At 34.3% G+C, this 22,548-nt stretch overlaps 1 protein-coding gene across 1 annotated transcript in view; it reads right to left on the bottom strand.

Moving 5' to 3' along the window:
* Positions 1-4,044: 4,044 nt before the first annotated feature.
* Positions 4,045-22,548, bottom strand: part of CEP120 (centrosomal protein 120kDa) — an 88,814-nt gene continuing 70,310 nt past the window's right edge. Inside the window, exons 19-20 of the mRNA XM_008566519.1 lie at positions 10,030-10,175; positions 4,045-5,853 (exon numbers count right to left, since the gene is read on the bottom strand). Of these exons, the coding sequence (XP_008564741.1) occupies positions 5,619-5,853; positions 10,030-10,175 (381 nt within the window). The 3' untranslated portion in view covers positions 4,045-5,618. The remainder of the gene's footprint in view (positions 5,854-10,029; positions 10,176-22,548) is intronic.

Genomic DNA, 22,548 nt, shown 5'->3' on the forward strand with positions numbered 1-22,548 from the left:
CTGTGACCAGAAACTGTTTTGTATACTCTGCATCACAGCAACTGAAGCTATCATAGAACACTGGGAAAGGCAGATTATGTAGATAAAGACTGAGAAAAAGGAAAATGCAGGTATGGTGTTTTATTTATCCTTTATTTATTGATTACATGAAGGCACTGGAGGCCCAACGACACCTTCACAATTTATTAATAACAAAGAAGGGTGTAAATCTCTCTCCTAGATACCACAATAGAACAATAGCAATGCTTTATATATAACTATATAAAAATTTATACTAAATAAAACACACTCATATGGTTGCTAAATATATATTTTGTTTGAATGGATAAATTCCTCAATTTACTTGTTCTCAGTAAAATAGGCAGATTATTCTTTTTTATTTGGCAGAAGGGCACATCATTGCGAGTTAAGCTAAATCTGTATATACACTGAAGGTAGCATTAAAATGCCTACTGTACATATATAGCAAATTTCAAATTCCAGAGTAAGGCCAGAGCATACTACGTTGACAATTGCTTCTCCTGCATATTTGTACTGTTGGGTTCATATACATGTTCAGATAGATCTGAATAATGACACTGAGGTTCAAGTGATAATATGAGATAAACAGTAGAACCAGTGGAACCACACATATGATAACTTTAAAGACCTTAGAAAGAAAAGGAAAGTGTAAACCACAGGCAAATTGGGCTATGAGTTCTTTTTGCCTCTGTCTTCTCTCTCTGTCCTCTTTCCTTCTTTCTCTCAGTGTCTGTCTGTCTCTCTCTCTGAAGGTTTTCTAAAGAATCTTAAGACAAATTTTGGGTATCATTTGTTCCTGGTGGATTCTTATCCATCCCCCTTCAATCTGAAAGCTAAACTTCTGAATCTCCACTTCAGCAACTTCATATCTGAAGAGCCTACATCTGTAAAAACATTTCTAATGAAAACACTAAGACAACCCCCAGAGAAACAAATAAAATGAGATTTAAGTACGTAACAGCCTTTCTACAGTTACATTCCTAACAATAGTGGGTTCTAATTTGATGCCAAACACAGGTTATATAACATAATCAGCGAGCAAAATAGTTCTTTTGGTTTCATTAAAAATTTCAGGTACTTAAGCAATTCTGTCTCTGTTTCCCCATTTACACCCAAATTGATAAATTACAAATGTCTCCCGAGTCACGGAAGCAGAGGCCCACTGGCTAGGAAGAAGCATAATTGTGTGCTAGAGCAGGTGGCAGAAAAGTGCGTGCTGAAAAGTCTAGGCTCCGAGGGTTGGGCCACAATTGCCAAAACACAAATATCAAAGATGGATTTAAATTTTCAAGTCATAATTAAAAATTATTCAAGCAGATTTTTACATTCCACACATATCACTTTCCCGGATAATAAGATCATCAACCAACAGTGAGACTACCTACTACTACCTACTACCAACAAAAAGATGTAGACATGAAACCTAATTTAGAGAACTAGTAATCTGTTGTGTTTTTTTTAAAAAAAAACAACTCTCAATTTACATTCATGGTCTGGACTATCTGCTAAATTAAAAGAACAGTGTTTTTTTGGTCTTTTATTATCATTCTTTTTTAAAAAATAAAAAGATCCTAATTTTACAAAACACAAAAGCATTACGATCTTAAGTTTCAATTATCCTTCAATTTACCTTTAGCGTCCGGGATTTTAAAGTAGCCATTAGTTTTCACTAATTTCAGATTTTAACAAAGTGTACAAATATATAATGAAGCGTCTTTGATCCATTCCTATAATCAAGGAATGACAAGATATTATCTTCAGGAATGCCTTGACAGGCGACCCTTGTTCAAAAAACGTACAGCATGAGAACACTGGGTAGGGAGATTTGAGGCAGAATTTGGAGCAAACTTTTAAAAAAAATTGTGATAAAATATAACATAAAATTTACCATTTTAATAATTTTAATTGTACAATTCAGTGGGATTAAGTGTTCTCACAATGCTGTGCAATGATTTCACTATCTATCATCTAGAACTTTTTCTTCACCCCAAACAGAAACTCTGTACCCATTAAATAGTAGCTTCCCCATTCCCCTCAAGTCCCTGATAACCTGTATTCTACTTTGTCTCTGAGAATTTAAAGCAAACTTCTTTTAAAGCAAAAACAATGCAACAAACAAAACCCCTCAATTTCAATAGGGCCTGGGAAGTCAGGCCACAAGTTCATAACCTGTCAGTGAGGCCAGGGGTGCCTATTTTCTCAACACCTCAGTCATCAAAATTTTTTGTCTGTTTTGACAGGCAGACCATACACAATCTTTTCTTCACTTATTTCTTTATGAATTTAGCAAATATTTGAGTGTCTACATATGGCAGACACTATTTTAATTCTGGAATATGGCCGAAAATATAGACCCAGTCTCTGCCCTCACAGACCTTATGTTCTGGTTGACTGTGTTTCCTGTTTTCCCCAAACTCTACAAAACATGGAAAAACATGCATTTTGATAAGATACCAATGGCATGATACATGCCATGTGTCAATAATCCATTTCCAGCACCAGAATTGGTCAGAGAGATGTGACAAAAGAATGTTATCTACTTTCCACTATTACTTTTGGTCAATTCTTTTAATAGGTGATGGATAAAGGAAGAGTTGAGCTCTATTCTTAACTTTTGATGAATGTTATGTCTTTAGGTTGGACCTTTGTATCACTTATTTCAACATCTGATAAAATGCTATATACCATAGAAACTAATTATTGAAAAATCGGTTTAGGTTTTCTAATATTTTCAATTCTAAACACTAAATTTGGGATTCCATTTATATGAAATGCCCAGAATAGGCAAATTCACAGAGACACAAAGTAGATTAATAGTTGCCAGGGGCTGGGGTAGCAAAGAATGAGGAGCGAGTGCTAATGGGTACAAAGGTGGTGTGAGAATATTTTTGGGGTGGTGAAAATATTTTAGACAGTGGTGATGATTGCACAATGTTGTGAATATACAAAAACCCCCCTAAATCGTATAGTTTAAAATGGTTATTTTTATGGTATATGAATTACATTAATTTGTAAAGTCAAATTTTTAAAAATCAAAATTATATTAATTTTAAAAATCAAAGGTCCAACATAATTTATAAAAATCAAGATGGGTAGCTAGTCAAGCTAGACATAGTAGCAGTGAAAACATACTTTAAAAGTCCATATGTAGGTACCAGAGGACCGTTCTTATAGACTGTAAGAACCAGGTTAGTCCATCTTGAAGTAAGTATAGATAAGCAATTTACTAGGGTACTTCAAAACGTTTGTGGAAAATACAATTGAAAAATAACACAAATTCTTCCATATACTTTCTGAAGACCCCTCATATACTAGGGCAATCTGTGAACTCAGATTCAGTTTGGGCAGTATGTGGACAGGACAGTAAGTAGAGGAGAAAATCATCTGGTCAGACTAGATTGTTTTCCCCTCAGCAGTCCCCCTGATATGTCCCTTTAAATCACACTCAAAGTCCCACATCCACTTGAAGCCATAGGAACTCAGGTCCAGGTAGAAATTACTGGGATATACCTGTACAGGAGCTCTTAAAGTTTATACAGACATGGTATTAGATATACCTGACAGACATGATATACCCCTCCTATGCAGTACATGCCAACCTTTGACATGGGGAACTAGACTTTCTCCATGAAAAATAATCATAGCAATTTTAAAGATAAATTTTATTTCACTTTAAGATATTTAATGAAAGTTCTCCTGTTATATGTAGTAATTGGGAAACTTATTCACCCACCCACCCACTCGTTTACCTACTGTGGTTATACTAGGTAACTCCAGGCATTGACAATACTTTAGTAAAGTAATCAGTGTAAATATGTTAAATGCTACTTACAAATGGAATGGCTGTTGCTGAAGGACTACAAAAGAGTGTTAAAATTTCAGACTCTCCTAATTTTAAGACATATAAAAGTATCTGAAACATAAGCACTTGAGAAAATACAAAAATGCAGTGACAAAACGAGAAGGGCTCTGAATACTCTGGTCACACTGTTTAGAAACAAGAGTAACATACTGCTCAAGAACTCAAAGTGCATAAAATTATGATTTTATTTGTTAAATTACAATAGCCAAAAGATCGCTTTATGGATGGCAAAATAAACCACGCATCCATTTTAGAAAACTCCGTTTTGTTTCTTTAAATCTAAGGCCCCCTCTAGTGTTTGAAAACAGTCACAGGCAGCACACAATGTAACTGATGGTGAACAATCACACTATTTTACCCCAGACCTTCCAAAACAAAAAGAATACTTCTATTCCATTCATGTGGCACAAAAATCAATGAGAGAAAATATCTAACCATAATTAATATTTCAAATTTCTTCTTTGATTCAGATTCATTATTCTCCCATTCAATAATTTCTCTGTTTTTTACTGCTGGGTTGTTTTTAGAAGATTAACACTTTGGAAAAAACACACATAATGTATCTAGGGACCTTAATTTCCCAAACTAGAAACATACCTTGTTGAAAATGACAGAAAATTAAATTAATGTTACCAAATATCCTATTCTGATTTTACAGGAGTTATCAGTAAACGGTATACACTCCCAAAAATATATACTTAAATTTTTTATATTTGAGAATTAGAATTTTTAAACTACATATATTTTAAGACAACCTATTCTGTGAATTTACTAATAAAGTTTTTCAATACTTTGTAAAGGAGGTGGAAAGTGTTGCTTTGAGGACAAATGCTGGCTCTGAAGAATACGATGTTAAAAAAACTCTTAAAAGTTTATAGGGACAAGGCAGTACATAAATCCAATTACTAATCTCATGTACTTTTGAAAAAGATTGACTGAAATCAGGGGGAGTGAAAAATAGTTGTTTTCACTCTTTCTTCAGCTAAAGGCTTTTTGTGTCTGTTTCCATGTTTTATTACAGAGGGTTTAACAGCTAATATTACTATCGCTGGAAAATAAAAAGTAACCTCTAATTTTAACAAAAGAAAACAATGCAATATTCAGCGGGAGACTGACAAAGCTATTACTTCACGTTCTTAAGGGTACACTGAAAATTTGAAAATTCAATAGCTCTTGAAACAAGTTTAATCTGTATTAACTTTATTTAAATAAATGACTAATTTGTCACCCAATATGTCATATGGCTTCTCTGCACTGACCCACTGTTTTCAAACTTGTCAGCTCATCTAAAATGAGTCAAATAAAACTGGTTACATTTGCAATTGGTCTCAGCTTTTAAGATATCTATATTCAAATGGAACAGGACACAGCATTTTTAAAGTGCAACATGTACTCTATTGGCTCAACATGAAAAATTATGTAACTGGAAATGACTGTAGTTATTTCTCCAAAAACAAACTTAGTGAAAAGCTGTTTTGAAAGTTAGCCATCAGATTATAAACTATGAGAAACACTGAAAAGTCATTTAAAATGAGCATATAAGATGTAATTACAAACAAAACCAGCGTGGGAGAGGTAGCATAAAGTAAATAAATACTATACATTAACATACAAAATTTTGTTTATAAAAAATTGAAAATAGCATTCTAAAACATCCATTTCCCCCACTTTTGAAAGTTTTACAATGAAATTAAAATTTAGACCTGGAGTCTCTGTAAAGATTTTCCAAATATTATTAATTACTGGCACTGTTTTTTGCCAAAACCTCTCTGATCTGTCGGTCAAGTTCACTTATTATTCGATCTTCGTGATTATACACACCCGTTCTCATCAAAGTATCCCTTTCTTCTATTAGGCGAGTCAGATAATCGTCCAAACCTTCTTCCAGTGCATTGCCATGTGGGCCATCTGTTTTCCCACTTGCAATCTCTCTGGAATCCTGGTACTGTATTTGTTCTTGTTGCCTTAACCTGAGAAGTCGAGAACAAATACACTGTAGCAGGAAACAAATACTGGTTTGGTTTTTTTAACAGCACCATTTAAAAACAAAGTGATTCGACAGTAAAATAAGTTCTTAGTAATATTTTCAGGAAGGAACAAACAAAAACCAATGTTCCACTTGGCTAGGTGGAGAAAGCACGTTTATAAAAGGCAGTTGTTAAAACAATACTTGCTTTTCTAATTATAAAATACTTAAAATCTGTAGAAATTTTGGAGCTGTGCAAGGAAGAAAATTAAAATCATCTGTAATCTTATCCACAGATAACCAATCTGAGTAACATTTTTCTGTATTTCTTTTCAATAAAAAAGCATATACTTTAAAAATATGTATTTTTCTAAAAAGTTAGTGATATAATATATACAATGCTATAAACTACTTTTTCCACTTATTTATATAGCAGATGTTTTCCTACGTCATCCAGTATTCTTGAATGTACCATCATTTAACCATCCTTTATTACCAATCTTTAGGTTATTAAACTTTTGTTGTTACTGTTATTTTGAAAATAAAATTTTTTTCTAAATTCACTCAACAAATATTTATTTGTGCCAAACAGGTTTTGGGGATACTGCAGTGAATCATGAAGAAAAGTCCCTACCATTATGGTGCTTATATCTCTAATTAATCATAGAAAGTAAAATTCTATAAATGTGAATGTCTGGTTCAAAGGGCATGTACATGCTAAAGTTTTGTACAGATATCTTCAAGTTATGCTTGTGATGATCTCGTGTGGAGATGAAGAAAGGAGAGCAGGTGCTGGCCTGGAATTTAGGTATTTCCAATCGAATATCATTGTTTACACTGCCTTAAAAATGGAGAGGTAATAATACTTAGTACACTTACTACATAATACTAACACTACGCTTGGATATGGAATATGTTTTAATTTAATTTAGAATGTACAAAATTAAATGCAATTAAGATATAACGTACAATTAAGATACAATTCAGATATATACTTCTCTATGTAACTGGCTACGAAAATGTCTTAATTACAACTATTCCTAAAACTTTGTTTTGATAAGTAAGATACAACAGTTGAATCTAAGCCCCTGCTTTGAGATGGGCTTCACAGTAAGTAAGCCAATGAGAAGCAAGTCCACTTCTGATCTGCACATAAGGTGAGAGGGAGGAAGAAGCAGTAAGGCAGTGAGTCTTGCTCTGATAGACCATGAGGACTGGGCCCCAGAGGGGCAGTGTACACTTTCCTTTGTTCAGACGGCCCTCTGAAACATGAAACTCCTGCAATTCCTCACAAAAGAAAAGGAAACTGAAGTATACAGTCCAAGAATGATGCCAAATATCTTCAACTGTTCAAAGAAAAAAAAAGGCTAAACAGTGAGGAGCACTGTGCTATGGGCCCTGGGTGAGAAATCAAGTGGTTAATGAGATACTGGAATCAAATCCTCCCTTTGAATTTGAGCAACTCGTGTGGCTGGGTAAGGGCAGACTTCTGAATAGTTTCCCCTACCCTAATTCTTATAGCTACCTTGAGGGAAGGATCCTTTAGGCAAATTAATGACTCACAATGTCAAACTATGTTCCAGAAAGTTTAACCATTTCCTTTTTGCACACCATCTGTTTATGCATGAAGGCCAAATACAATTTTTACACAACTGATAGATTATCCCTTCCAAATCTTTACTAAAATACAAATCATCAGTCATGATCACAATAGAATTTTAGGCCCCAGTAGCTGAAGAAACCCATAAAGTTATCAAAGGAAACTTTGATAACATTCCTGACAAATGCTATGTCTGGACTACACTGTACACTTCCCACCACTAGGAACCTCCTGCTTTGTAGAACTCTGTTGGAAAATTCCTTCTTATATTGAACTCGGTATGCCTCTTTATACTCTCCAATAATTGGCTATGATTCTGCCAAGAGAAGACGCCTATATCCTTCCTTTTTAATATGGTAGCCCTGCAAATACTTAAAAACAGCTATCTACCACTTTGCCTAAGAGTTCCCTTCTCTAAGTTCAATATCCCTCACTCTCCTAACTACTTTTTGGATGAAATGATATATAGTCCCTTACTGTCCTGCTCACATTCCATTGGAAGCTCTCTAGTTAGGTGATTTCCCTTAAAGAGTGTGCACATTGCTAAGAACACCCCAGAAGTGATTTTACCAATGCTGAATACTGAACATTATTTCTATGAATGTCCCTATCTACACTGACTCTTTGGCAGCCAAGTCACACTGTTATCAGTAGCCACTTAAATCCTCCTGGGTGTCATCACATAAACTGTTTTATTATGTCTTACCTATCATATAAGTGATTTTTCTTATAATTTATACAGTGAACTCTGCTTTTATCTCTAATACATTTGATCTTGTTGACTTAAATCCTCTCTGAATCCTAATAATCTTACTAAGACATTAGTAAGATTCAATTTTGTATGACCTATGAATCTGATAGGCAAAATAAAATATTGTAGATACCAAATAGGTGTTTACTGAATAAAAGAGAATCAATAGTAGCACAGATTGATCCTTGAGCACGGCACTTAGAGCTGACTTTTCACAACTGATATTTACCTTCTAAATACAGTAGTCTCCCCTTGTCCACAGGGATATGTTCCAAGACTCCCAGTGGATGCCTGAAACCACAGATAGTACTAAACCTAAGCACTCAGTTGACTGAGTAACCGAGATGGCTACTAAGTGACTAATGGGCAGGTAACACAGACAGCACTGTTACTCTGGACCAAAGGATGAGATGGGGCAGGGTGAGGTTTCATCACACTACTCAGAATGGCATACAATTTAAAATTTACAAATCATTTATTTCTGGAATTTTCCAATTAACATTTTGAGACTATGGTTCATGTGGATAAGTTAAACTGTGGATAATGGGGGACTACTGTAAAGTTGTTTAATTCGGCTCTGAATCTACTTAATATAGTGACTGCATTTTTTTTTCCAGTTCACACATCGAGATATCATGGAAGTTTGTCAAATGTAATGGAATAATGTGTATGGACTGAACTATGGTCCCCCCCCCCCCCCAATTTATATGTTGAAGTCCTAGCCTTGGATGTGATGATACTTGGAGATGGGGCATTTGGGAGATAATTAGATTTAGATGAGGACATGAGGGTACCACCCTCATGGATTAAGGCTCTCATAAGAAGGGACAGCAGAGAGCTTGCTCTCTTCTCTATTACACCCCCACCACCCCCGAAAAGACACAGTGAGAAGGTGGCCCTCTAGAAACCGACCATGCTGGCACCCTGATCTCGAACTTCTAGTCTCTAGAACTGTGATAAAATAAATTTCTGTTTAAGCTACCTAGTCAATCTTATTTTCTTATGGCAGTCCAAGCTAACTAAGAAAGTGCTGAAAAAAAATTTGCTAGTCCCTGCATAACAAATCTAAAATGTCTTCCCCCAAAACCACCCTCCAGAAAGACTGATTTGTTTTTATGCTGCTGCTTAATGACTACTTTTCTTTTCTAATATGAAGCACTGTTAAATTGTGATTAAGATGAACATGGTACTACAGAGAAGCCCAGTGTAGCATAGTAGTTAAAAATGCAATCTCTGGAATCAAGTTTGAACTCTGGCTCCACGATTTACTGGCTGTGTGACCTTGAAAAAGATATTTAAGACTCTCTTTTTAATCTTCAATTTCCTCATCTCTAAAATGGGGATAATATCTTCCTCAAGAGTTGTTTTGAAGATAAAAAAAGAAAATGAGATAGGCACATAAGGCATTTTGAATAGCTTCCTGACACAATAAGGGCTCAATAAATAAGAGCTATTTTATTACAGATTTTAATAATATAACTAAATTTGATATTTCTTAGACTTTATGTAATTCAAAATTCAAATCAATCAACAGTAGAAATAATCCTGAAAACAGTCACACAAAAATATAAACTTTAAAGTACCAGTACTATGAATGGAAACATAAGAGCTACATAGATTTGACACAGCTACATTCAAAAAAAAAAAAGGGTGTAATAGTCTTTGGCATAGATTTTCTATTGTTCAAGCCTGCTACATTTTAAATACGATCTACTTTACCCTTGAGGGACCTGAAGTTGTACCTCTCCTGGACTAACGACCAATTAAAAGGCTGACCTAATAGAACTTTGGTTTTTGTAAGAAACAAGAAATAATCTTAGTTATTATACCTGTTCAATTCATTTCTTATATCCAACAATTCTTGTCGCTCAGTTTTTACTGTATCTTTTTCTTCAGCAGCCAGGTAACGCAGTCTCATCTGTTCCAATTCTTCTTGCTGTTTTTTAAGACGAGCCATTTGACTTTCCTGCTCCCTCTTGAAAGAAACAAACAAGCCAGATCCCTAATATTAGAAATAAATATACCTCACATGACTTTGATGTGCGATTTTAATCCTATTTGGCAATACCCAAGATATAGCCATGTGCTGCCAATTCTGAGTCATATATTATCAAGAATTGCCTAGATTTTCACTAAAAACTTTATTACTTCTCTTTTTTTGCTGTAAGTCATAATCATTCATGGCCCCAATCAGTGATTGAGGCTAACTGAATATCACAGGATAACAGAGGCTGAAGACGAGAGTCTGCTGTTAAAAAAAAAAAAAAAAAAAAAAAAACAAAAAAACTGTCACAAGGACTAGTGGTAAGAGCAGCATCAAAGACATGGCTAGTATACAAAGATGCACCTAGAAAAATTCAGTAACTGCCCTTGTGCCAATCACTGATTTCACTCCCATCTCAGTTAATATTCCTTTTCTACTCCTTCCTCCAGGCTCATACAAAAAACTATGTATGTATGTATTTTTTTTAAAAACAAGAAATGGAATCAAACAGTACACCGTATCTTGTGTGTGTGTGTTTGTTTCTAATTAAACTCCTCCAGGTCAACAGATAAAAATCTTTAAAAAAAAAATGTGTAACATTCCACAGTATGGATATTCCATGACTTACACAACACTCTCTCAATAACAGACAATTCTGGTACTACAAACAATGCTGCAATACAACACACTATCATCCAACACATAGTTAGTTCATGAAGCCTTCCACATATTTCTTTAAAGATAAATGCTTTTCATTCCTTAGGACAGAAATCCAAAGTAGGATAGCTGGGTCAATAGGTATGTATCATCTATTTTTTTTTTAAACTTATTTACTGAATTATAACGAACAGAAAACTGCCAAATCACAAGTGTACATTTTGACAAATTTTCACAAAGTGAAATGCTCACATAACCACCATCCATATTAAGAAACAGATAATTACCGGAATCCTAAAATTTACTGTTTGTCTTCTCCCAGTCACTAACCACATACTCTTTTCCAAAGATAATTACTACCCTAATTCTAACATCACAAATAAGTTTTGACTGCTTTGAACTTTACTTAAAATTGTACGGTATATATTATTTTGTGTCTAGCTTCCTTCAACATTGTTTTTGTGATTCACTCATGTTGTTTGGTGTAGTTATCATTCACATTATATAGCATTCCACTGAATGAATATACAATTTATTCATTCCACTGCTGAAGGATATTTGGGCAGTTTCCAGTTTTGTATTATAAATAATGCTGATGTGAAGATTATGACACATGCCTTTTGGCACACATTTGTATGCATTTCTATTGGATACATACACATATGATTCAAACTGCTAAGTTAGAGGGTATAAGAATTTCAGTATTAGTACTTATTGCCAAACAGCATGCAAAGTAGTCACACCAATTTATACTTCCACGTGATTGATCCAGTGCTCCATATTCTTTCGAACACTTCGTGATATCAATTTTTTTCATTTCAACCATTCTGACAGGTTATGTAGTGGTATCTCATTACTATTTTATTTTGCATTTTTCAAAGATTAATGAACTTGAACACATTTTAATATATTTTTTTTTTTTTTTTTTGTCTTTTTCCATATCCGGCAACGGATCGCAACCCTCAGTGTCGCCCCCGTACCGGACCAGGACCGGCAACGGGATCGCAACCCTTGGTGTTGCCCCCGTGCCTCACTCAGCCAGTGAGCAGGAACCGGTCTGTATGTGGGATCCGACCCCTCGGCGGGAGCGCCATCGTGCTTCCCAAGCGGCGCACTAGCGCAGTGCGCCACCGGGCCGGCCCACACATTTTAATATTTTTAATGGCGTTTGGATATCTTTGTTTATAAAGTTCTTATTCAAACCTTTGGCACTTAATTTTTCATCTTTGTTATTGATATTTATATGTACTGGGTAAGTCCTTTGTCAGTTATATAAATTGTAATTATTTTCCACTAGTCTTTGTCTTGCCTTATCACTCCTTTAATGATGTTTTTGATGAGCAGAAGTCCTTAATTTAAATATAGGCCAAATTTCTCCATCTATTCCTTTTTGGTTAGTGCTCTTTATGTCCTATTTAGGAAATTTTTTGCCTGCCTCAGTCATGAAGATATTCTTTCATGTTACCCTCTTGAAGCTTCATTTAGATCAATAATTCATATGCAACTAGTTTTGTGTATGATGTGAGATCAAAATTGATTTGTTTCCCCATCTGGAGCTCCAACTGACCCAGTAACATTTACGGAAAACACCATTTTCCCCCATCGCTTGGCAGTTATCACCTTTGTCATACATCATCTCTACCAATATACGTACGTATTTGTTTCTGGATGCTCTAAACTGATTTATTTCCCTATCCTTGCATTATCACTACACTGTCTTAATTACTGTAACTCTTGTAACAATAAGTTTTTTTTTTTTTTGACCGGCAACAGATCGCAACCCTCAGTGTTGCGCCCGTACCGGACCGGGACCGGCTACGGGATCGCAACCCTTGGTGTTGCCCACAGATCGCAACCCTCAGTGTTGCGCCCGTACCGGACCGGGACCGGCTACGGGATCGCAACCCTTGGTGTTGCCCCCGCTCCTCGCTCAGCCAGTGAGCAGCCGGTCTGTATGTGGGATCCGAACCCTCGGCGGGAGCGCCGCCACACTCTCAAGCCGTGCACTGTAGCAGTGCGCCACCGGGCCGGCCCCACAATAAGTTTTGATATTTGATAGTATAAGTCTTCTACTTTTGGCTGTTCGTCAAAATTATTTTAACTATTCCTGGCTCCTGCATTTTCATATAAATCTGAATTTCCAGGGCTAAAAATAAAAGTCTACTGGGATTTGATTAAAATTGTACTCAATCTACAGATCAATTTGGCCAAAAACAATGTGTATTTACAATATTGATTCTTCAATCAATGAACATGGTTTAACTCTCCAATAACTTAGGTCCTCTATAATTCTGTTTGATAATACTTTATAGTTCTTTATATGCTAAGCCTAATATCATTCCTTCAATATAGTTCTAGGTATTTGATTTTAGATGCTACTGCAAGTGGCAGTTTTTAAATCTACATTTTCTTATTGTCTGTAGTAGAGAAATAAAATTGATTTTACATATTGACTTTGTTTCTAGAAAACTTGCTAAACTCACTCATTTCTATTTTTTTATTTTAACTTCTCAATATACGTTGTAGTTGGTTTTTGTGTCTCTTTACCCATTCCTCTTTTCTCCCTCCCTCTCCCCCCTCCACATCATATCTGTTCATTTGTCTTAACAAGTTCAAGGAATTGTTGCGATTAATTTGTCTTCTCCCCCCCCAACCCTTTATTTGTTCATATATTTATTTATTTGTTTTAGCTCCCACAAATAAGTGAGAACATGTGGTATTTCTCTTTCTGTGCCTGACTTGTTTCACTTAATATAATTTTCTCTCAGTCCATCCGTGTTGTTGTGAATGGTAGTATTTCATTCTTTTTTACAGCAAATAAACTCACTCATTTCTAATAGGTCACGTACAGATAGATAATTTTTGGCTTTCTAAGTACATCAGTGTCATCTACAAATAATGGCGGTTTTATTTTTTCCTTTCTAATTATTTTTTTTTCTTGCCCTATTATATTGGCTAGAACATCTGTAGTAAAATGTTGATAAGAAATGGTGGATAAATCTTTCTCTCATTCCTGATCTCAGGGAAAAAAATTTATTATTTTAAGAAAGTTTTTTGTAAATTTTATGTAAATACTTTTACTAGATTAAGAAACTTCTGCTGTATTCTTAGTTTTCTAAGTATTATCATGAATGGGTATTGACTTTTTCTGCATCTACTCATACATGATTTTTTTCTCCTTTATTCTTAGGTCATAAATAACTAACCTGGCATTTGTTTAATAAATTTGGCTGTGATGCTTACAAGCATCACATGAGACTGATTGACCAATTAACTTTGTTCTCATAATGTCCTGTCACATTTTAGGATCCAGGTTATGCTGATCTCATTTTTTTTAAAAATGGGAAGTGTTCTCTCTTCCTATTTTCTGAAATAATTTGTGTACAATTAGCATTATTTCTTCCTAAGATGTATGCTAAAACTCAAATGAAGCCATCTGGATCTGAAGCCTTCTTTATGTGCAGGTTTTTCATTACAGATTCAACTTCTCTAACAGCTATAAGACTACTTCTATTTTCTATTTCTTGTCCATTTTGTAAATTGTTTCTCAAATTCACATAAAATTGTTCCTATCTTCCTCTTATCTCTTTAAATGTCTGTGGGATCTGTACAGCTGTCCCTTTTTATTCCTGATATTGGTAGTTAGTGTGTATTCTCTTTTTGTCCTCAAACACTCTTCCTGAGTGGGAGGGTTCCTTTCATAGACACAACTTTTGACTTTGTTGATTTTTATTGCATTTTCCCCCATAATCAACAAATATTGTTATTGTTGTTTTTCTACATTTACATTATCAGGCAAATTTATATTTAGCCTGATAACTAATTTCCATTGCACTTTATTCTCCTGCATTTCAGAGCTTTCATTGGAAATCATTTTCCTTCTAACTGAAGAACCTCACTAAATATTTCTTCTACTTCAGGTTTGCAATGACAAATTCTCTCCCAATTTTTGTTAGCTTGAAAAGTTTTCTGTCACTTCCCTTTAAGAAAAACATTTTTACTGGGTACAGAATTTTAGGTTGGCAATTATTTTCTTTAGTACTTTAGAGATATTATTACACTGTCTTATGAATTCCCTTACTTTTGTTAAAAAGTCATCTGTCAGTCTTATCGTTGCTTCTTTGAAAGCAATATGCCCCAATCCATACCCTGCCCCCCTCCAAAAGCTTTAAGATTTTACTTTTTGTCAATTTTACTATGTGCATCTAGTTATGGTTTACTTTGTACTTATCCTGCTTGGAGTTCATAGATATTTTTGAATCTACGAATTGATTATCTCCTTGGCTTTTGGAAAATTCTCAGCCAGTATCTCTTCAAATATTGCTTTCTCCCAATTCTCTCTCTTCTCCTGAGGGGCTTCTAATTACACATAAAGTACTCTCATATACTTTATTCTATATGTTGCTTATGTTCTTTGCTATATTTTCTATCTTTTTCTCCTCTCTGTTTCAGTTGTATACTTTTTATTGACTTATCTTCCAGTTCATACATTCTTGCTTCTGCTGTGTCTAATTTGCTGTTAACCCATCTACTAAATTCTTAAATTTACTAGTAATACTTTATAGTTTGAGAAATTCTATGATTCAAAAGATTCTACTTCTCTAATATAGTTCTCCATCATATCGCCTATTTTCTAGAGCACAGTCATTGTTGTATTTCAAACTTCTTTCTGATGAGATTCTATGATTCAAAAGATTCTACTTCTCTAATATAGTTCTCCATCATATCGCCTATTTTCTTGAGCACAGTCATTGTTGTATTTCAAACTTCTTTCTGATGAGTCCAAAACCCAGATTACCTGTTGAATCATTTCTATTGAGCAAAAGACATAAACAGGCATTCCACAGATAAAGAAATTAAGTGGCCAATAAACATATAAAAAGATGCTCAAAGTCATTAATAATGGGAATAAAAATCTAAGCCACAAAATGATACTATTTCAGACCCACCAAACTGAAAAACTTAAGATATTTGATGATAGCCAAGTGTTGGCAATGATGTGAAGAAAAAGAACAATTATACACTACTACTGAAAACTGTAAATTTGTTCAACCACTTTAGAAAATAATCAGGCAATATATTTAGTAAAGCTGAAGAAGTGAACATACCCTAGTACCAGAAATTCCACTTTTAGATATAAACACTAGAGAAACTCTCGCATGTACAAATCCATTCAGTGTTGTCTTACTACAAGAAAACCTGAAAAAAAAACCCTATCTACTGAAAGAAGTCTGGATAAATAAACTATGGTATATTCATAGAGAATTATTCCATGTACATAAAGGTTAAAAACATACAAAACTAAGCAATGTTGTCTGCAGATGTATTTTTAATATATCTCATGTTACAAAATTATAAAGAAAAGCACAGGAATAATAAATACCAAATTCAGGATAGTAGCTAACTTTGGAGAGGAAGGAGAAGATGCAATTGTAAAAGGTACACAGAGAAACATTCATAATGCTGTTTCTTAAACTAGTTGGTGGGTGGGAGGGTACAAAATCTTGTCTTTGTAATGTATGTTTCATTTAAAAAGTAGTTATTTAAAAAGAAAGGAAAAAATATCTGGTTAAAAATATACCAAATTGTTATGTCTGGCTGAGGAAGGGATGAGATTGTTGGTGATTTTTATGTTCTATGTTATATAGTGCTACAAATTCTGCATTTCTTATTAACAACGAGCAAGTATAACTGCAAGCAGGAAAAAAGGAATAAAAGTTGATTATTCAGCTTTAGGTTACTTTGTAAAACTAACTTTTTAATAAAACTTGAAACATTTTTATTCTAAAACATATAAGAAATTCCTCTAAGTGCCTTAATTTTTTAATCAAGTATACAGCATTAATAATAATCACACACACACACAACACACACAAAAAAATTAGAGGCTTGTGAAAGAAATCCTCTCTACTGCCAGGTGCTCTGGGTTAAAGGCTCCTCAATCAAGTGAGTATAATCTTTATTTTGCCTTGGCTGCCTATAAATCCAGAGAGGAGATGTAAACATACATACACTAGACTAAACAGCGGCTAAAAAGTGGCCACTACTTACTCTCCCACTCACACATACCATGTAAGTCTGTGGGAAAAAACTTACAACTAAACTAAGGAACTCAAGTAAAGTTTTCTGAAAATAACCCAGAGCTGACAAGTCAGTAGGAGGGCCTGGATGGTTTCAAGACACAGTTTTTAACCAAGACTTGGACCTCCAACTGTTTTCTTAAACAAAGATTTACATCCCATCCTTGGCTAAATTACTTATAAATTAATCAAATTAATTACTCTGAGTGGATAAGCAGGAGGCTGGACAAGATAGTGCTGATGTCAGCCAATGAAGTCTGTGTTGTTTTAACTAAATATATCAGCTTAGTTTTAAACATATCTACTGTGCACAAATATGGTAAGGGACTCACATCCTACCCAAAATCTTAGTTCTGTTTTCTGTCCTGGGAAACATACCTAGTTTTAATATATCTGACATAATAAAAATGTTAAATTTTCTACAACCACAAATTCATACTTAATAACAATGATTCATTTATTTTTAAAAAGCAGTGGCTTTAATTCTGCTTACATAACTATATTCTAAGATGTCAAAAAATATTAAGTAAACATGTTATCATTTAGAACACAAGGAGTAAACCAGACAGTCTCAACTCGGGTATTTGTAGACCATTTAATACAAGTATTTGTTTTGGTTTTAAAATATTTCTATAGTATATTTTCATGGAGAAGGGAAAAGGGGAACTAAATTACCCCTTAAAAATCTAACATGTAGAATTTTTAACTTTGTCCCAAGATACCAAACCCAAAACGTAAGGGTATCATTTCCTTGTTGTCTAAATTAGGACTCACTGTATGTTATACTTATTTATATTTTACAGCTGTTGCCTTCCCAGTTACCAAAGAACAAAAAAGCTTACAACTTGGAACACAGACATTTATGGTTTTGAATAAAAAGAAAATATTTTTTCCTTAATAATTAGAAGGTTATGATTTTTTAATTCACAAATTGACTATACTAGGTCACCTTTGAGTAATGGAAATCTCTGTTTAAACATTCTTTTGGCAATGGGCACCAAGCATTAGATATTATTTCCAAGCTTTACCAGCTGGACTTTGTCATTAACATTTATTAACAATCTAAGATATGGCTTTCACCATCTAATCCGTACTACACAAATGTTTTGTATGGCTCTCTAGAGGGTTTTGATGTGACAAATTACTGGCAGAGATTATTGCCCCATGGCTATTCACCAGAGGCGATGTAAAATTAACATGGTACTAATCCAATTTAAACAAGAAGTTGCACAATCTTCTGAACAAAAGCAGATAGACGATTCCAATACAATAAATGTGTTTTTAATAAAATGTTTAATGAAAAAATTTTGAAGTAATTTTCACACATATGAAATGTGCCAATTTGATGAAGTTACTAATTTTAATCTTCCAAAAACAATTAGTGGCAAAGCACAATTCACTATGGTATCCCAACCAAGGTTTATTACTTTTCTTCTTAAAGTGCTGCATCTCAATGTGGTTTGCAGAACATCAATAATTCCTAGTGACCTTGAAATTTGTTTACGGTGTTGTTTCTAAAGCAGAAAGTTTGTGGAATAAGGGGAAAAAAACGGTCTACAATAAGAAAGCAATAGACATCACTGCACTCAAAGAATGAGACTATTTTATTTTCTTTCATGGAGTAGAAGTTTTGGAGTCATACCACTAATTTAATACTAGGGGAGAAGTGAAGGGGAGAGACTGGATAACCGGCATAAAGAATAAGTATGATTTGTAACAATGAATATGCTAATAAAAGATAAAAAATAAAAATAAAATTACAAAAATACTATGATTTCTTTCCTTTTCTTTATACACTTATAGTAACTCAAGAGAAAGAAGGCATGTGAACTTTTGTGACATTCTCTTTCGTTAGGATTAAAGAGCTAAAATTACTTTGTCAATGGTTTTGGGGCAAGAGGGTAGAAAATACATAGGAAGAAGAGATAAATAGAAGATGGATTAAAGAAAGATTTAGAAGGGAGTGAAAGAATATGAGGGTGCAGGTGTTAGGAAGAAGAGGTTCTTGGGTGGAAGCCCTTCATACTGAATCTCCTTTCAAAGGAGACTACCTACACCTCAGTATTCCAGTGTGAAACTAAAAAAGAGCCATGAATTTGGGAGTCTATTAAGAAGATTATTTATTTATATTTTTAAAACTACCTCAAGTGATAAAAACTTTAAAAAAAAATGTAATCTATAACATACACACATGAACATGACTTAAAATCAGTTAAGCAAAAAATTCTTGCATGGATATTTCTTAATAAGAAACATGTCAATTATAATGAAATTATGTTTCAATAGTTTATTAATAATTACTCATTTCTCCAAAGGAAAAATCCTAACCAACAGCTAACACTACTCCATCTCTTCAACCGATTTTGGTAACACCTTATAATTAATTAGTCTTTTATTGTTCACTACTCAATTTCTTTGATGGTAGGCACTATCTTTGACTTCTTCCCCATTGACTATTTTAAAACTTGATATGATTTCACATATAATAGAGTTATTTGAAGCATTTTTTCTTTGAAATGTTTCTCTCTTAGCTTTGAGTGAAAAATACAGTGATAACCCAGTTATCTTCTTGTTTTTCTAATACCTGCTGATTTTATTTGCATTTCTTACCACCCTGCTATGTCCTTGTTAAATATCAAAGAGTCCTCCCACCGACTGAACTTTAAGTTTCAGATGGGAGACGACTGCTATATCCACAGCATCTACCACTGTGCAAGCTGCACAGTAGGCTCTGAATAAGTACTTGTTGAATGAATGAAAGAATGAACACATGAACTAACTATAGATGTTCCTTCAGACTCAATATACTCACATCCCTTTATACCCAAACCCTAGGAAGTTAACCTTCTGACACCCTTAATTATCTGCACATTCCGCCTTTACATGATTTTTCCATCTATAATTTCCTGCAGAACATCTATTAAAGCTACCATCCAAGTACAAAGTATTATTACTCAAACTGTATCCTATCCCACTTCTCCACTGTTATAACTGTGTAACAACATCGCTCTGTTCTCCACATTTAAATTTTTTAAAGTATTACTGGTGTCTACCATTTCTTTGAATAATTAATCAGTCACAAAGCCCACTAGTATTTGTTCTGTTTATCAATATCTGAAGCTACCATCCAATTAGATTCCCAATGACTACAGGCAAAAATACTATAAAACAGCTTTATGGCTCATCTCCTTTTAACAAGTTACCGTTTATTGAGTGTATACTATGTATCAAGCACTGTATTAAATGCTTTACAGACCACTCATTTAATTCTCAGAATAATCTGTGAGAAAAAATTTCTCTCACAAATGAGGAGACTAATCAAAGAGGATAAATTACCAAAGTCACAGAGGTAGTAAGAGGTAGAGCCAAGACAGAAGCTCTCTTGTGTTCCAGGCCATGTTCTTAACTACTACGTATACTGCTTCTGATAGGATTTGTATACTGTTACTTTTAACAACTATTCTCATCACATTATTTCCTTGCCCTCAATTGCACAAGGACTCTTCCTTGTTACACTATCAGCATCCTAAATACCTTAGCAACATGACTTTATATTAGCTTCTTCTCTCTCAAAGTCACTTTAATTTTTATTATCAGAGCTGGTCTCTCTCTCACAGTCAGTGATGCCATTTTCCTTGCTAGGATATGCCAACTCATGACTACTTCTGCCTTAATATTCTTGTCAGAAATCCCTGTCTTCCATGGCTCATTTTTTTCTCCTTGAAATTCTTTCATCCCTTCGCTTCTATGGACTGAAACCATAATATTATAAAAGGGAAAGAGCCTGAGCCTGGACTCTGGTCAAATGATTTCAATCCTAGCTCTACCACTTAGTACCTGTGTGATCTGCAACTTACCTTCCTTAAGTCTCAGTTACTTCACCTATAAAATGAATAATATTACCTGCTACACAGGGATCTTTGTTAGGATTAAATGAAAAGATCTAAAGGGCTCTTAGCACAGCATCTGGCACACAGAAAGCCTTCAATAAATACTAACTGCTCTATCAGCATCATTATAATTATCTTCACTCTTTCTCTCTAGCTTCTATTTCCTTCATTAGCTTTCCTTTCTTCTTCTTAAACATAAGAATTCCAAATTCTGTCTGGCACAACTTCAAATAACACCTCTGCAAAGGATTCCTTCACCTGTTTTTAAGCCGAATCATCCTCCCAACAATAGATAACATATTTCTAACTGCTTGCTGAATTTCTGTAAAAATTAAAATGTCCAAATTTGTAAATCCTGTCTCCTTCCCATGCTCCAATCAGCTTCTTACTCCAAAACTGGAAACTGTCTTCCAGACACTAAGGTTTGAGCCTTTGGCATCATCTTTAACAAGAATCTTCTGTTGCACTTCTATTGCTATCACATAAGTTACCCTCTCAAATGGGCGTTCCTCTGTTTTACAAGAACAGATTATGCTTTCCCACTTCATGCCTTTTTGGTATGATCATGGTCTTCATTGTATTTATTAGCCTAAATCACAAACAATTTCTCTATTAAAATCCTAACTACCCATCTCCAGAGGTCCATTTCAAATACCTCCTCTTCATGGCACTTTCCTAAGTCCTATTAAATAGATACATTTCCCTTCCTGAGTATTCTGTATGATTCCCGTCAGGGATCTTACTATAAGGCAGTGAATGTTATTTTTATAGCTGTTTCTTCCTTACTACTAAATCACAAGCTCCCTGAAAGACCTATGTCTTACTTATATCTGTACACCTAAGACAATGCCCTGAATACAGAAGGCCCTCAGTACTATACATAATGTCTACTCTTAGTCCTGTCAACATTCATATACTACAATCACTTGGTATAATATTATTTCATACTTATTGATATCATTTTTAATGTTTATAATCTCAACTCATCTACAAACTATGTAAGAGTAAACTATCTACTACTTTTTAATTCTCATGCAGTCTGGTAATACTTTCTGAAGATGGTAAGCATTTAATATAATACCAGAAAGACGTTTAATAGCATTTGATGGTTATGAAAAATACAAGCTTGGAAGACCTTATGTGCCAAATTTTATTTAGAATAAAACTGATATATTAAAGAAAAGCAAATTTAGAATAAAATAACCATTACTGATCCTTAAAAGTATTCAGGTCAAGTAGATTAGATTCAAAATAAAATCTTGCTCATATTTTATTCGATATTAATCATTTGAAGAAATTATACCCAAAATTAACATTAAAAAGCTAAATTTTATTTAGAATAAAACTGATATATTAAAGAAAAGCAAATTTAGAATAAAATAACCATTACCGATCCTTAAAAGTATTCAGGTCAAGTAGATTAGATTCAAAATAAAATCTTGCTCATATTTTATTCGATCTTAATCATTTGAAGAAATTATACCCAAAATTAACATTAAAAAGCTAAAAGGGGCCGGCCCGGTGGCGCTCCCGCCGAGGGTTCGGATCCCACATACAGACCGGTTCCCGCTCACTGGCTGAGCGAGGTGTGGGAGCAACACCGAGGGTTGCGATCCCGTTGCCGGTCCCGGTCCGGTATGGGCGCGACACTGAGGGTTGCGATCCGTTGCCGGACACGAAAAAAGACAAAAAAGGAAAAAAAAAAAAAAAAATAAATAAATAAATAAATAAATAAAT

This window comes from Galeopterus variegatus, unplaced genomic scaffold, assembly GCF_000696425.1.
Source record: "Galeopterus variegatus unplaced genomic scaffold, G_variegatus-3.0.2 Scaffold249, whole genome shotgun sequence".
NCBI lineage: Eukaryota > Metazoa > Chordata > Mammalia > Dermoptera > Cynocephalidae > Galeopterus > Galeopterus variegatus.